We start from the raw sequence: 16676 nt of genomic DNA on the forward strand, positions 1-16676 counted from the left end.
GGGCACCAAATGGGCCCTTCAAAGCAGTCTGGTAGTGCTCGGAAGCACCCCCACTCTAGCCCAGAGTCACCCAATTCCAAAGGAGAGGTGGCTACACCTCTCCTCTACATGAAATCCTTTGTTCGCAAGTACGCAAATTTTACAATCTTTCACCTGGTGTTCAAGATAAAGGCAATAGATGCTGTTCTTGTGAGGGCCATCTGAGAAAAGTCTAATTTTTTCAGAAAGACCATAAATAAAATGAGTTACTTGCCTGTAACTACGGTTCTCCAGTTTTGTTATGTTTCATAGATTCACATGATTGAATCATCCCCGTCGTCATAGTGGAACTCCCACGGTGCACATATAAAAGCAGTAGATAATACTACCATAGGCTACAATGCAATGAACAGTCACTGCAACAGCCTATCAATTTTCTTTTGTAAAAAAAAGAGCCAAACCTAAGTAGCAGTCAATCTGGCAACGGCACCCTCTAGAACAATCCCAAGAGAGGCTAAGTTCCTAAGATTTTCAAGCACAAGTGGGAAACTTTATACCTCGAGGACATAAGGATAGTTGCTCGGGAGGAGGGTGGCTCGTATGTGAATCTATGAAAGATACCAATACTGTAGAACTGTAGTTACAGGTAACTAATTTTCTTCTCCAGTACTGGATCTTTCATAGATTCACATGCTTGAATCAGAGTAGCTAGCAGTTGCATAGACACACATATACATAAACAATCCAATATATACATATTTACCCTTAGAGGAATTGTGGGTAACACTGTACATGCATATACTGTAACATATATAATATATAATGTAGCTATCCACTATCAGTATATATATATACCAAGTTACATAAGCAAACAAAATAGCATATGACATAATGTCGAAGGAAAAAACACCTCTAATAGTAGAGGTGTACCTTATTGAAATAGAGGACGTAGAACTGCCTGCCCAACTGCAGCTTCGCTGTAATTTGCCACATCCAGGCAATAATGCTGCGTGAAAGTATGAGAACTCTTCCATGCAGCGGCACGGCAAATCTTGTCCAATGGTACTCAAGCGAAAAGAGCAGCAGAAGAGGAAACTGCTCTAGTAGAATGTGCCTTTGCCTTGATTGTAATCGGTTTACCTGCCTTAGTAGGACAGAGCTGAATAGCAGCAGCGATCCATCGTGCAATAGTTTTTAGTGACAGCAGAACCCAGTCTTAGAGGCCCATAGGAGTATAGCAGTTGATCCGTTCTGCATAGCTGCTTTGTTCTTTGCAAATTGAACTTAAGGCACCGTTTGACATCCAAGGAGTGGAGAGATTTCTCCGCCAGTGAAGAAGGATGTGGGAAAAAAGTGCACAGGACCACAGGTATATTAAGGTGAAACTGAGACGGAACCTTCGGGATGAATTTGGGGTTTATTCTCAGTACAACATAGTCCTCTGTAAAGCGTACGTAGGGCTCTCTTATGGTGAAGGCTTGAATTTCTCTAGCTCTCCTTACAGAAGTAAGCGCGAGACGCAATGCCACTTTCCAGGTGAGAAACTTGAGCTCAATTTTGTGAATTGGATCAAACTGTGGTTTCATTAGTTGAGACAGGACTACATTTAGGCGCCATTCTGGCGGAGGAGACCGAATGGGAGGGAAAGTCCTGAATAATTCCTTCATGAACTGCCCAATGATGTGAGAAGAGCAAAGACAAGAATCGTCGGAAGTGCGTCTGTATCGGGAGAGGGCCGCGAGATGAAGCCTTACTGACGCATACGCCAAACCTGATTTTGCCAGAGATAGGAAATAAGGCAATAATTCTTCTAGAGATGAGTGAAGAGGGTGAGTGTTATTCCGAAGGCACCAAGAACAAAAAGTTTACATTTCCGTCTGTACATTTTAGTAGTGGACTCAGCTCTAGCTCTGGTCAATATATCTCTACAATCTTGAGGAATTACTAAATCTTTGAACTCATTGAACTCAGGTGCCAAGCATGCAACTGAAAAGAAGCTGGGTGCGGATGCAGGATTTGCCCCTTGTTCATGGTTAGTAGAGTCGCTGTTACTGGCAGGCGAAAAGGCTTGGATTGTGACAGCAGGAATAGCTCTGTGAACCAATGCTGACGGGACCAGCGTGGAGCAATGAGGATGAGCGGGCACGGATACCTTTTCATCAGAACCATGCAAATGAGAGGGCATGGGGGAAGGGGTACGCAAAATCCCTGACCATCTCATCGAAAATGCAATCCCCCATGACCCTCTCTGAGGTTCCTTGCTGGCAAAGAACCAGTATTTCTGGTTGCCTTTCGATGCAAATTGTTCTAAGGTGAGGGATCCCCATTTCTGGAAGATGGAATCGAGAATCATTTGATCGAGTTCCCACTTGTGATTTGTTTGACGTAATCTGCTCAAGGTGTCTGCCAGGTTTTTTCTTTACTCCTTGGAGATGCTCATCGTTGATTGTTATGTGATGACATAGTGCCCATTTCAGATCCTTTGAGCTTTCAAAGATAGGATTGGAGAGCTCCTTCCTCCCTGCTTGTTGACATAATGTATACAGGTGGTATTGTCTGTACGAATGAGGACTGAGGATGCTCGAATCCTTGGGAGAAACGACAGGAGGGCTAGAAAAATTGCTCTCAGGTCTAGAAAATAGATATACATTTTTGACAGAGATACACGCCATTTGCTGCTTATTTGGAGGTCCTGAAGAAGCACCAGCCAGCCTTCCAATGATGCACCTGTGGTCAGAACGAACTCTGTGAGAGGCAAGAGAAATGTCAGCACCACAGAGAGATTGTTGGCGGACTGCCACAAAGGAAGTGCGCTTCTCATGACTGGGGTGATCCGAATAATATCCTCGAATGATCTGAAGCCGATGTCTGTCCAATTGCTCCTGAAAGGGTCTCATCCTTAGACATACGTGAGGCACCATGAGGACGGCAGAAGACATCATGCTGAGAAAAGATTTGAGGAGACGGACACAGGTGAACTCTCTTTTGCAGAGATTGTGAATCACAGATAGAAGGGTATTCTGTCTTTCTGTGGATAAGAATGCCTTGCTTTTGAGGGTATCCAATGTTGCTCCGAGAATCGTTATTTGCTGTGTTGGTATGAGAACTGATTTTTCAGATCGAGATTGCCTCCGAGGCTTGGTGAAGAGACGGAGCATTCACTAACCAATCGTTAAGATATGGTAAGATCTGCAGGCCTTTTAATCGTAGGTATGCTGCTACGAGAGCAAGACACTTGGTAAAAACCAGAGGAGTTGAGCGGGGCTCGAAGGGAAGTACTTTGAAATGATAGTACGCGCCTGCCACAGTGAAACAGACATTTTCGATGCTTGGGATGGATAGGGATATGGAAATATGCATCCTGCAAATCTAGGCTGGCCAGACAATCCGAATGGTTTAGAAGCTGTAATATCTCCTGGAGAGTTACCATGTGAAAGGACTTTTTCTGCAGGTATTTGTTGAACTTTCTGATGTCCAGAATGAGACACCATTCTCTGACTTCTTTATCAGAAAAAACGGGAGTAGAAGCCCCTTCCTCCCCGAGAGCGTGGCACTCATTCTATAGCTCCTTTCTGGAGCATGACCAATGCTTTCTTTTTTAGCAATTGAAGAAGTGGTGGTATTTCTTTTGAGGCAGATGAGGAGGTGGTGCTGTTGCAAACTCTAGGGTATAACAATATTTTATTATATCCAGGACCCATTTGTCTGTGGTTATTTTCTGCCATTGACCTAGATAACGAGAGAGAGGAGTCTTCACGAATGAAGTAAATGCAAAAAGAGCGGCAGGCGGTGAGACTTCCTCACTGTTTTTTGACAGCGTCCCTGGATTGACCTTGTTGGTTCCGCATGAGCTGTCTGGGGTACGCAGCCGGTGGAGGTTACCGATACTGCTGCTGATGTTGGTAGGAAGGGCAAAATGAGGTGTAAGCTCGAGGCTCATATTTCTGGTAACCACCTCAAAATGAATAGGCTTTTCTGCCACGTGCTCCACGAAAGGGGTTTTTCATGTATTGGAGCGTGCCCAAAGCCTTAGCTGTGTCAGACTTAATGGTCTGTAAGGCGTCATGAATATGTTTGCTAAAACGATTCATCATCAAACGGCATGTCCAGTATTTTGCTTTGCACCTCAGGGCAGAACGCTGTCGCATTCAGTCAATGCCTGAGGACAGCAGCTCCAGCGAGCTGACTAAAGGCTAGGGAATGTATACGTAGAGGTGTGCCGTTCCTATAGTGAGGAAGGTCAGGGAGCCTGAGTGATCAAGCCCGGGGATCTGATCCTTCAGGAGCAAGAGCCCTCACACAACCCTAAGGGGTGTCAAGCCTCATTATAGGGCAGCTCCTTGTTGGGCTGGCGCTGCAATGCGGAACGGGCCCCGCAGGGGGGCTCATTGCCAGTGTTCTTTTAAGCTGCCGTAGTGAAGTATGAGGTGTAATGTGAGGGTATTGTGAGTGAGTAGAGTTCAGGGTGCATTGGACCATTTGTGGAATCAGCTCCTCAATCTGCGATGGGAGCGAGATCGATAGGCACTTTGATAATCTTCTGACTTCTCTTTAGAAAGAGAATGATTGGATGGGATAGAGTCCAGCTCCGACTTCTATGCTTCTTTAACCTGGGACTTAACAGATGACTTCAACCATGAAGAATACTCGTTGTTGGAGTGGCCTTCTGAGTGTAAATAGGTCTGCACCCTCATTTGAGAGTGGGAATTATGCAAGGTTTGTGAATTCTTTAGATTTACGAGAACATACTGCTTTGCTTCATAGGAGTGGCACTTAGATGTGGTTCCGCTCCATCACTTTCGGGGCGGAACAAGACTATACGAAGCCGCAAAGTGCCAAACCGTAAGTGACGAAGTGGGGCCAGAAAGCGACAACTAGCATTGCACAGGATTACTGTTGTGAAAACTAATCGATCCAGTCTAGCACCTGGGGTATATTTTAAAGTGAGGAATCTGCAGTGAGATGTAGCCAACAGAATGGCAAATTTAACCATTAGGTAACACTAATGTAAATTGGTACAGAAAGAGCACGAGAAACATAAAATGTAATTATCTTATGTAAACTGCAGTATACATATACATCACCCACATCTGCTATTACAACTCTTGGTAATTGCAACCTAAAATCCGCAGCAGCACATGTCATAATAATCAATGTGTGACAGAAGGGAAAGCATATTTCTTACATTAGCTAAGTCACTACTAAGTAGTGCCATGAAGATCATACGGTCTGGGTACATAATGTGTAAAAGTGAGCCATATCTAATATGAAATTTTATGTCCCTATGGTGACCAGATTAAAGATATTGTTTAACTGTATAGGCTGCAGAAGACTCATGATTGAGAACACATTTAATAAGCTACAGAAATGATCAACACAGAGTTGGATTATCTATCTACAGTGCAATTCAATGGTGACTATGGATTTTGTAAAAAGTAATGTATCCCTTCCAAAAGACTGGACAATAATTAATGACCTTTAGCTAGGCAATTTCTTCTCCAGTAACCACAATCAGCTCTTTGAAGCAGCGTAAAATACCTTCTTAGGAAAAGACGAAAGGGGTGAGCGTGCCAAGAGGGTCTCTGCCAGGAATGCAGGGAAGAGTTAATCACTGGCCAACTACCTACTTGTCATGGAATGGGACTGGAGGAGAGTGAACAGGAACAGCGGATGGATACTGAAGGGCCTTGAAAGGAAGCTCCAAAAAATGTGATGCCTTGTGAAGCTTTTGAAGTTTGGAACCACCCTATACCGGTCATGACTGTCTCTCCTTACCAAAAGAAGAGATCTGGACCAGTTGGGTTTGATTTTCAGGGAGAGGGAGATCTCATATTGATAGGTCCACTCTTGAGACAGCAGAAGTATCTCTACACAGAGAGAAATACAAAAGCTATTTTAAAAGACCTTTAAAATGGTTAATCTTGGTATGGATCTGCAGTAAAGCATGAATAACTACTGCTACAGCCGATGAGACATTAAGGTTTTGGATTTCTTTCCCTCCCAATTACTAGCTAGTGATCATTACAATTTTTTTTCCTACCACCAGTTTCATAGAATACAAATGGACGTGGGAAGAGGATGGATGAAGGAGGTCCTGCTGTTTGTGCCTGCATGAGAGAGAAATGAACCATAGCCTCCTGCCCACTTTTACCCAAGGACTGATGTGATTCTCAAGGGTCGGAGCAGCTGGCCTCCCGTAGCCCCAGGAACAGAAAAGGCACATGAGGGCAATACTAGAAGATAACCTCACCAACCGACAGTGGAAACTGAGCTGTAGCCCTTGCTAGAGTCAGCAGTTGAGTATGACATAAACTGCTGTCAGCGGTCTGGCACCCCTGAAACTTAGCTTGTAACTGTGGGAGCTTTGTGAGTAACCTGCAAGATGATATTCAACAGACAAAGAAGTTTGGAAGCATCTGAGTGTGCCAGTCTGCAAGGTACATGACACTGCCACTGCTCTACTGGTCTGTAGGATGTACAACAGGTGGCAGGTAAATATTTTTCATTTTTGGTATAAGAATTTCCTCTGTTCTACACTTCTGGTAAAACTCAGACCTATCCTGGCATTTTTAAGTTTCAGTTTCTTGCGACTTTTTTTATTTTACTTCAAACTGAAAAAAAAATCATATCCTCCTTTGCTTTCCTGAATTCAATTTCGAGTTTTATCTTTATATTTTCTTCCTCTCTTTTCTACTAAATCGTATTGATAACTATAGAGTGTTGCTTCCTGACTCGAATGTTGTTTTTGCCATGCTTAAACACTTAACACACACTTCGCTAGGGAAAAGCCTGCTTCTTTCTGACATTGCTTTCAAAGATTAAGCCAATGTTGTCTCACTGAAGCCGTGGTTTTCCCAACAATGCCTAGAATTTCTAGTTTGGTGGCATCCTTCACTCAATTAGGTCCGCGCTTTAGAAGGGGCTGGGAACCAGCAAATCGCCAACATGTGACCATGTGCTCCTTTCATTCCCATCATGCAATACTTTATGCAGAGACAGACCGATGTTAAACAGTTACAAAATGAATATGACATTGCAGGGCAGATGAACTACGCAGTACAGAAGATTGTAAGAGGCAAACCCACATAAGCAACCACATGTCTCTAGTTAAAGATTGGACAATCTCCGTCATGAAGAAAACACTGAGCATGAGTCTTGTCACCTACCCAGGGTTCTTGGGCTCTTGCGGGGCACTCCCCTGTAGCTTCTTCACCAGCATCTCACTACTGCGCCGAAGAGCATCTCGAAGCTTTCCGAACGAGCCGCTTCTTCGTAGAGCTCCACTTCCATCCTGTGGGAGAACAACAAACTTCATTACCACTTGTAAAATGAATCCAGACCACATATCCAGGAAGCAGTAAATTTCAAAGTATTCACAATCACATGAGCTGACTGCTGCTTCCACTCACTGAAACCTGCAGGCCAGAGCAGACGCACACTTGCACATCCCAAAAATCCATCTTAACTGAGCTAGGCAGAGAAAAGGTAAGTCAAGTGAACTGGTGAATCAGAATAATTTGTCAAGCCAACAAATGCAATCTTTACTGCAGATACCAGCCATCATTGCTAGTGCACTCATGAACTTACAGAAGTAAGAGGATGATCCTCTATATATAACACTGTAGGACAGAGCAAGGATTTGACACAAAAGGCCACCAGAGTTCTCCCAGTGAGGGATTTGATTTGCTGTTAGTAGTCAGTCAGGTTTTCAAAGTAAACCACAATGTCCATTGAAAACTGCAGTGCATCCTTACCCCGGTCCATTCCACAGCACCATCATCACTGTCAGTCCCATTCTCGTATTTCACAGTGCTGCCATTAAGACTATCACGGCTCTGTCGACGCTCTGAGGTGCTGCCATCCTTCAGCAGTTCCACCACACGTGTCTGATTTATAGCATCAATCCCCTAAAAGAAAAGAAAAAAAAAAGTGAATAACAGTCACATCAAACGAGTGTGATCAGAGAAATACAAATAAAGAAGGGAGTTTTACAAGTTAAGGAAAATTAGGGAGTCTGTAGGTGGAAAAAGAAGAGGATGAGAAAGGGAAAGGGAAAGAATATAACTGAATGAGTGAACAAGAAAATAATGAGAATATTTGTAAAAAGGAGAAAGGCAGAGAATAAGAAAAGAAAATGAAGAGAATCATATGCACAAAAGACAACAAGCATTTGCAATGCAATAGGACTCGCATTTACGCGAGTTTCAGCTATTGACATTGCAAATAACCATGCCTTTTATTTTTGTTTTTAAAACATAAATAAAAGGCATTGTCATTTACAATAGCAATAGCTTAAACTCGCGTAAATGCGAGACCTATTGCATTGCAAATGCTTGTTTTTTAAAGTACCATTATAGCGAGGAAGGCCGCCATCGTTTGTATGCACCGTGCTTAGCTGAAACATTAAGCATGGTGCCCGGGTCATGAGGAGCAGATAGCAGAGAGTTTAAAAGCAGTTCTGATCTATGTGACTCCCATGCTCCACACACCCAACATGGCGATCCACGTAGCTGTTGTGACGTTACCCCACCGGACACCAACCCATCTTCACGCTCATTTTAAAACTGCTGTTTCTTTTGCATAACTTCAATAAAATGAATGAATGAAAAAGAAGCTTGCTAAAGCGCACTGTGGCCAAGCGGCTTCCTGGCGCTGTGGACTGAGCCTGACTCTACAAAGGAACCAGAAGGACTAACAAGGGAATGCCTGGGAAAACAAAAACGTTTTCAAGGCTTTACGGAAAGAGGTGTAGGTAGGGATAGAGCGAATCAAAAGCGGAAGACTGTTCCAGAACTGGGGAGCAAGAACCGAGAACCGGGTGCCCCCTGTTCAGGATTTACGGAAGTGGGGAACTTGGAGAAGTGAGAGAGAAGAGGAACGGAGAGTACGGGTCGGGATGTAAGGAGTAATAAAGGAAATAATAAAGAGAGGGGCTGAATGGGTGTAGGCCCGGAAGGCCAGGCAAGCCAACTTGAAGAAGGATCTGAAGTGCACTGGGAGCCTATGGAGGGACTGGAGTACGGGCGTGATGTGGGAGAATTTTGGGAGGCGGAGGATAAGGCGGGCTGCCTGATTTTGAATGGCCTGTAGACGTCGGGTTTCGTAAGCAGGTATGCCCACGTAGAGGCCATTCCCATAGTCAAGGCGGGAGGTGATAAGGGCCATGACTATGGATTTGAGGGCATCTGTGGAGAAATACCGGGAGATTTTCCGGATGAGGCGGAGGGATAAAAAACAAGAGGATACGACGGAGCTGACTTGGGCATGCATGGTGAGGTCATGACTGACTTTGATGCCCAAGGTTCGGACGGAGGGGGCAGGTGAGGGGGGGGGGGGGACCAAAGGAAGAAGGCCAATGGATCGGAAGCCAGGGATTAGAGGGGCCACCCGTGAGGACGAGCTCCGTCTTATCCGGATTGAGCTTTAGATGGTTAGTGCTCATCCATTCAGAAATAAAAACTAAAGTAGAACTAAGAAAAAGAGGGGAGTCCGGAGAAGTGGAAAGGTCAAAGACGAGCTGGAGGTCATCCGCGTAGTTGTACACGGAGACCCCCTGCTCGCGAAGAGAAAGGATGAGAGGGTAGATGTAGAGATTGAAAAGAAGGGGGGAGAGAGAAGAACCTTGGGGCACCCCGCACACGACTAAGCGTGGAGGAGCAGAGAAGCCCGAAAGATGGACTGCTTGGGACCTGCCTTGGAGGAAGGACGCTAGCCAGGAAAGCGCTGTGCCCCTGATGCCAGCTGCGCTGACACGGTCGAGAAGGATAGCATGGTCGACCGTGTCAAACGCAGCTGACAAGTCAAGGAGCACCAGAGCTTCGGGAAGATTGACGTCTGCTTTCCCCTTGAGTTCGTCCAGAACGGCGATGATCACAGTCTCCGTAGAGTGTCCTGGTCGAAAGCCCGCCTGATGGGGGGCTAGGAGGCAATTTTCCTCAACGTATGCAGACAGGCAAGATGTTACATAGCTTTCAAGGAGCTTCCCCAAGTAAGGGAGAAGGGAGATAGGCCGGAAATTAGAGGGAGAGAGGGGTCGAGTCCGGGTTTTTTAAGAATAGGGAGAACCATGGCGGTTTTAAATAAAGTTGGGACAGAGCCCAGAGCCAGGGAGGTGTTGAGGAGGGCAAGGGGGGGAGCAGGACAGCTGGTGAAAATGCTACACAAAGTTATCTAGATGCGACACAAAGGTGTTTTAGCTGTGAACACACACGCCGGCCCACTCACTGAGTGTGCCACTGCTTAGCGATCATTGTATGAAGAGGGAGCGCACAGCTGCGTATGACGCGTTGTTTACAAAACAAGCATTACTACTGCTGCCTCCGTTAAAAGGATGGATGAGCTAGTACATTACATATACAAGCTTCATGAGATAAACTGTAGGTGGCAGTGTCGGCCTGCTTTGGTCAGATCAGGTAAAAGTATTGGCGCTCAGTGCAGTTCATCATATTGGACACTTGATGGCAGTGCTTCTCTATTACAGATTAAAAGATGACATTTCTTGAGCGGTTCCACGCATTAGAGGCCTGGGTAGTCACCCAGGATTAACAGAAGAAGCGTGAGGGAGCGTGGCACGGCCATGCAAGAGCAGGCAAATGCACTCATGCTTGTGCTGGCATCCGCCTTGCGGGAGCGAGCAGCAGCGGCGCGAGAGCCTTATGTTTTCAAATACCACGTGCGCCGCTGCTCGCTCCCGCAAGGTGGATGCCAGCACAAGCACGAGTGTGCTTGAAAAGGAGCAGACCGATGGCTAAAGGCACTCCTAGAGCAGAGCACGCGCGCTGCCTAGGCGAGACCTAAAAAGGAACAGTATGTTTGATGAGGAAATGAGTCAAGAAATAGAGAAGGATGTGGAACTGAGTCAAAAAATAGAAAGGAACTAAGAAGAAGCTGAAAGGGAATAGGAAAAAAGTGTTGTACGGCGGATGGCTCTCCTGGATCACCTACCTAAGGGGAGCCGACTCAATAGTGATAAGATATTCACCCTGGAAAACCACCTCCAGCAACTTCTGGAAATCACTGGACAAGTCCCTACTAACTTTTGACCCACCATAAGATATGAACAATCCGAATGAGCTCCTAGCCTGCAGAAGTGTACCCCAATGCCATAACAAGACCGTGCTGTTACCAGACCTAAGCTATAATTTCTCTCTCTCTTTACTTATTCACATCTTTCTCTTTCCTTCTCCCTACATTACTCCTATGAACAACAAGAGGGGGCCCGACATAAACTTACCATGTATGACCTACCCGGTATGCTCGCCGGCGGCCTTCCAAAAGTGAAGTAAGACCCTGTTTACTGTATGTATATGTATAAATACCATAAATTAAAAATTAATAAATTTAAAAAAAAAAAGGAAAGAAGAAAGTGAGAAGAAACAAGCTTTTACAATGCAACGGTCTCGCCTTTGCAAAAGTTAGAGCTATTGGCATTGTAAATGACAATTTTTTTATTTATGTGTTGGTTTTGAAAACTAATAAATAAATGGCATTGTCATTTACAATGGCAATAGCTGTGCGCATGCTAACACTGCTCACTTCTCAATAGGGGAGAAGTTACGGCATGAGGTCATGCCAGGTGAGCGTTGTAGGGTAAGGGGAATCGTTTAAAGAGAGTCATTTTCTCTCTGGATTTCCCTTCTCTTTTTGAAACTAAGGAGCTGCAACATTGTCTTGGTCATTGTCTTGGTGACACCAGGGGTTTAAGTCGAAGTTTTTCCAATATTATATGCAACCCATAGTTGCTGCTTATTTATCTTACGACTATTGACAAAGTCAATAGTCTCGACTTGTTGTAGATATGTTACTTTTATCATGTATCTGGATGTAATGACAAACAGCCAAATACAGGCTGGGCGGCACACTATACTATTGAGCACAGACTTTTAGTTTACATGTTTTAAAGCCACACCCTTAATTCTATTGGCTACGCCCTTTTGAGAGAACCCCAGTTCTTTTCATCCCACTTAAAGGCCAGACTACATGATTTACTTCTTGCCCCCACACCCCAGAGAAGGCTATTTCTCTGCTCTGATTACTTCGTCCAACCGTCACACGCTGCTGCACTCACGCCCGTACATGCACACTCCTCCGGGTTCTTCTCCTCAGTGTGACCGCTCGCCGGTATGATCTCTGTGTCTCGGTCGGAGCGGACTCGGAGGGGGAGAGGCATAGAGAGGCAGGGAGAGGCACAGAGAGGGAGAGAAACCGTGAAGAGGGCCGGGGAGGAAGAAACAGACGAGGGGGCAGAGGAAGAAAGGACAGCGGGAAGGGGAAAGAACGGGAAAGGAAGAGAAAGCAGGCATTTATGGGTCATTAAATTCAAAGGGGAGACTGGAGGAAACTCAGACAACACTGGATTTAAAGGTACACAGGGGACAGTTTGGAATGGCAGAGAAAAGCGTCAGGGAAGGGGGGGCGAGAAAGCGAGAGGCAGTAAACAGGCAGTTATAGAGGAAAACGAGGGGCGTCTGCGGGGGGCGGGCACAGAGAGTAGAGGGGGAGAGGGCAGTGAAGAGGGTAAGAGTGAGGCATGAGGAGGGAGAGGCACGTTACGGAGGGTGGCAGGCAGGGAGACGGGGAGCAGAGAAACGAGGGTGAAGCACAGAAAAGAGAAGAGGGCAAAGCAGGGAGAGGGAGAAAGGGGCAAAGTGAGACGGCAACATCGGGAGGGCAATGGAATGAATGAGGGAAGGGAAGCCCAAGGGTGAGAGGAAAGGACCGGCGAGAAAAACCAACTGGTGAGAGAAATGTGGAGGGGGTCAAATGATGGAGGAAGAGAAAAGCAAGGAGAAGAGAGAAGCAAGTAGAAAAGAGGGCAAGAGAGAAGCAAGGAGAAGAGAGGGCACAAGAGAAGCAAGGAGAAGAGAGGGCACGTTTTTCATTATGGTTCTCGAAGCACTTTATGAAATAATTTCCATTAGTTTAATTCAGTTCTGTGGGAGTGGCCTGAGACAAAGTCGCAAAAGGTTTTCATGTATGTTTCTTTTAAATGTTTCCTTCATTTTGGTAGAGTCAATTCATCCTGGAATATTTACTGCTAACGGTACAATAACTTGTACGGTATTACTCTTTCATGTGCTTTTGGTTGTATTTGTTCAAAGATGAAAGGAGAGGATACCAAATAATTGATACCTTTAAAAGAACATATTGCATGGAAACGAAATATGTCTGTATACCTGCTGCAAGTACACAGCAAGGCTGCTGATGGAATATGCAAATAATGCTATACACTGAGAATCAAGTGATGCTTTGTGCCTGCGCTGCTGTTTGTTTACCCGTGTCACTGGTGCGCTCAACCTAGCGCCTAGATTCGTACGCATGGCGGGTGTTATTTCCTATAGTGAAAGAATTCTGATCACGAAACGTGCACCGAAAACCTGCGAGGATGGGAATTTCCTCAGGCATCTGCAATATTGCACACACTACCCCTGGTCTATTTTTGTCACGGGGAACCGTGCGCGCCCTCTGTGACTAGAAATAGGATTTTGGAGGAGGTGGGCCCTGCAGAACAGTTGGTAAAGCGCTGCAGCCAGTGTCTATATAAATCAAAGCCAAGGAGCCCGCTCGGAGTTTGAAGTCCTGACAGTGGCAGTGTGAGCAGAGTGTACAAACATGCAAGCCAAAGTCCCCATCAAGAAGGCCCCGGGCAAAAAGGCCTTGTCTCTAAGCCCCGTCCTTTTCAGACTGGGGGGCGTGTTTTTGACTTTCTTTCTAGGATGTAAACAACAGTCAGAAAAACACGCCCCCCAGTCTGAAAAGGACGGGGCTTAGAGACAAATGGTTCTTCTTTCTATCCTAGCCCTGTCCATTTCAGACTGGGGGACGTGTTTTTGTTAGGTCTCGAACTAGCGTCCCACGCAGTGGGCGGAGTCCAAGATTTTATGTTTTGGCAGTATGGGGGCTTGAACCCGCCACTCTTCTCCATTTGCTGGCCTCGTAAATGCTGGCCAGCCATTGGAGGAGAGGGGCGTCACTCGGTTCAAGCCCCGTCTTTTTGCGATTCGGGGGCATGTTTTTTGCAGTTTTTAAACCGTGACGTCACCCGTCACTCAACTGCTACAAACACGCCCCCGAATCGCAAAATGACTGTGTTTCTCCGAGGCATTTCTGCCTCGCCTCGGAGAAACGTGGTGGTGTTGCACTGCCCTCCTGACGGCTTGATATTCAATAATTGCGATGCTCCTCAGTCAGACAGTCCAATGATGCTCCTCGACGCCACCTTCAGATTCAGCCCCTCAGGCGCCTCGATGGAGCAACTTCGAGGCTCCTCCATGGCACGCCTCCATCGAGCATGTTGTGGTGTTTTTCGCGGTGCCTGGCTTGTAGTTGGACTGTCCCTGGCCGCCGTTTCGGTGTATAGTAGTAAATCGTAAACTGCAACTTTTCCCTTTCTTTCTAGGGTATGCGGGTGTGAGGATGCTGCTACTATACCCCAAAAGCCACGTCTACGTCGTGTGTGTCTGTGGCCCATGGTGGATGGGGTCCTTTCAGTATTCTTGTTTGATTTGCCTGTTTCTCTGGGTGATGTAGCAATGGAGGGAGGTGTGGGAAAACCAGATTAGCCCGGCTTGAGAGAGCAAGGAAGGCGCACAAATCCGGGCGCGTGGCAGAAAATGATACGCCTTTCAGTTTCTTCCGGACAGCCTTAGAGCACAGAAAGCTACGAATACGGTGCGCGCATCTCGAAAACAATGCACACTCGTTTTTGCTGCAGGCATAGATTTCATGGCAACATCACCATGGCTCCTGCTTCGCAAGCCGCGTGAAACACAGGGCAAGAATTGTGAGAGCGGAGACAACACCGAGGCAGGGCTGTACCTTTAACAACAGAGGTGGGCCCTGGGAAAACTACGGTATGAGGAAGTTGTGTGGGGGAGATTTCTGTGTTGGCAGCTCCGGCACACAACAGGCAGTGGCGCAGCAGGTGTGCCCTGGGCCCTGGTACCAGGGAGCAAAATACTCTTCCTGTCTAATACGTGGGTAGTAAAAGATATAACTATGATCCGGGGTCACTGGGCCCCGTGCCCCTGCGGGACTGTTGGTGACTAGCCACCCTGGAGGCTGCCGACTCTCGCATGACAAGTTTAGCTAACGTCGTCAGCGAGTTTCGGTGCACACACGCACACCATCCCCCCTCCTGCCACCCTACACACCTACTCTCAGTTGGGCACAGTGGACATGTGTCTGCCCATAGTCTATCAGGGTACATTCTCGTGCTTATGCAAGTGTACCAATCCCAGGTGTGTACACTTCCTCCCGTGCACTGCAGCTCAAACACGCCAACTAATGCGTAAACCATACGTTATCTGACCATCACATTCTAGTGTGTGAAAGCCCCATCCTGCTGCACAACAGAGCGCACCAGAGTGTCGCTATGCCAACACACAGATGGATCATCAAGGCGTAGACTCCAAGTGCCTTCCGGTTAATGAAATGTGACAGACAGATGTTAAGCGATATTCAGTTCGCGTGACGTGCTTTTTGTTGCAGTTCGTGAGTGGGTATTGATTGGGTGGTGGCGGGCGATTTACCCTCCGGATTTGCACATGGGTTTGTTTACAGACATTGGTAGCAAAGCAATGTGGATGGTGCATGAAAGACGAGGCGCATCGCCTCTATGTTTTTTTTGGGGTGGGGGGGCTTGCACTCATTCACATTTCGTGTCCGGTTTGATGTATTTTACTTGGTATGCACACTAGGTTCTGTCCAACTGGACCCGTCCCCTTATTTTTACAGAGCACATAAAGCAAGACTCTGTCTCTTCATGCCTTGCATACCAAGCTGTTTTGGGTGATAATGATGGTAAATTCACGATTGGTGATTAGATTAAATAGACTTGATAACCACATTCCCCTGCTGAATCTGCTGGAGGCCCGCCAGCGTTTGTTTAGCAGCAGCAACCAGTGTTTCACCTGAGGCAGCTGCAGGGCGTCGTGTTTTTGATATCTCTGGGCCACCGTTGTGGGGTCATTGAACTGTGGCACAGGGGGAGGGGCTGCTAAAGGGCCACATAAGATATGCTTTCGATTGGGAGCTCTGATAGTCGCTGGCCTCTGAGCGGCCTATCTTGCTGCAGCCAAGGCTCATCTTGTTGCGACGGGACATCTTGTGCTTTCATTTATGACTACTTTTTTATTTTTAAATGACAGGCATGTCAAGACTGAGGTGTTGACAAGTTCTCGATTATATACGTGGAGTGAGGTGTCAAAAAAATGATGCCATAATTTAGGAAGTTGCAGTCATTTATAGTCACCTAGTTTGTATTCAACTTGTTTTACCCTCTTCTCTTTTCTGTGCCTCGCCCTCGTTTCTCTGCTCCCCGTCTCCCTGCCTTCCACCCTCCGTAACGTGCCTCTCCCTCCTCATGCCTCACTCTTACCCTCTTCACTGCCCTCTCCCCCTCTACGCTCTGTGCCCCCCAGCAGGCGCCCCTCATTTTCCTCTCTCACTGTCCGTTTACTGCCTCTTGCTTTCTCGGTCTCCCCCTGCCCTGCTCTCTGCCTCTCCCTGACTATTTTCTCTGCCTCTCCAAACTGTCCCCTGTGCACCCTCTGCCTCCTTCTCTCTTTCCACTCCACCTTACGTCCCTCTCTTTCTTTAAATCCAGTGTTGTCTGAGTTTCCTCCAGTCTCCGCTTTGAATTTAATGACCCATAAATGCCTACTTTCTCTGCCTTTCCCGTTCTCTCCTCGCTGTCC

The 16676-nt window shown here is 46.5% G+C and overlaps 1 protein-coding gene across 3 annotated transcripts in view; it reads right to left on the minus strand.

The window, feature by feature from the left end:
* Positions 1-16676, minus strand: part of KLC2 (kinesin light chain 2) — a 312573-nt gene that overhangs the window by 30258 nt on the left and 265639 nt on the right. For all 3 annotated transcript variants that reach the window (XM_078660752.1, XM_078660751.1, XM_078660753.1), the window contains exons 13-14: positions 7734-7886; positions 7146-7270 (exon numbers count right to left, since the gene is read on the minus strand). In XM_078660752.1, coding sequence (XP_078516878.1) covers positions 7146-7270; positions 7734-7886 — 278 coding nt within the window. The remainder of the gene's footprint in view (positions 1-7145; positions 7271-7733; positions 7887-16676) is intronic.

The sequence above is a fragment of the Lissotriton helveticus genome, chromosome 9 (genome assembly GCF_964261635.1).
Source record: "Lissotriton helveticus chromosome 9, aLisHel1.1, whole genome shotgun sequence".
NCBI lineage: Eukaryota > Metazoa > Chordata > Amphibia > Caudata > Salamandridae > Lissotriton > Lissotriton helveticus.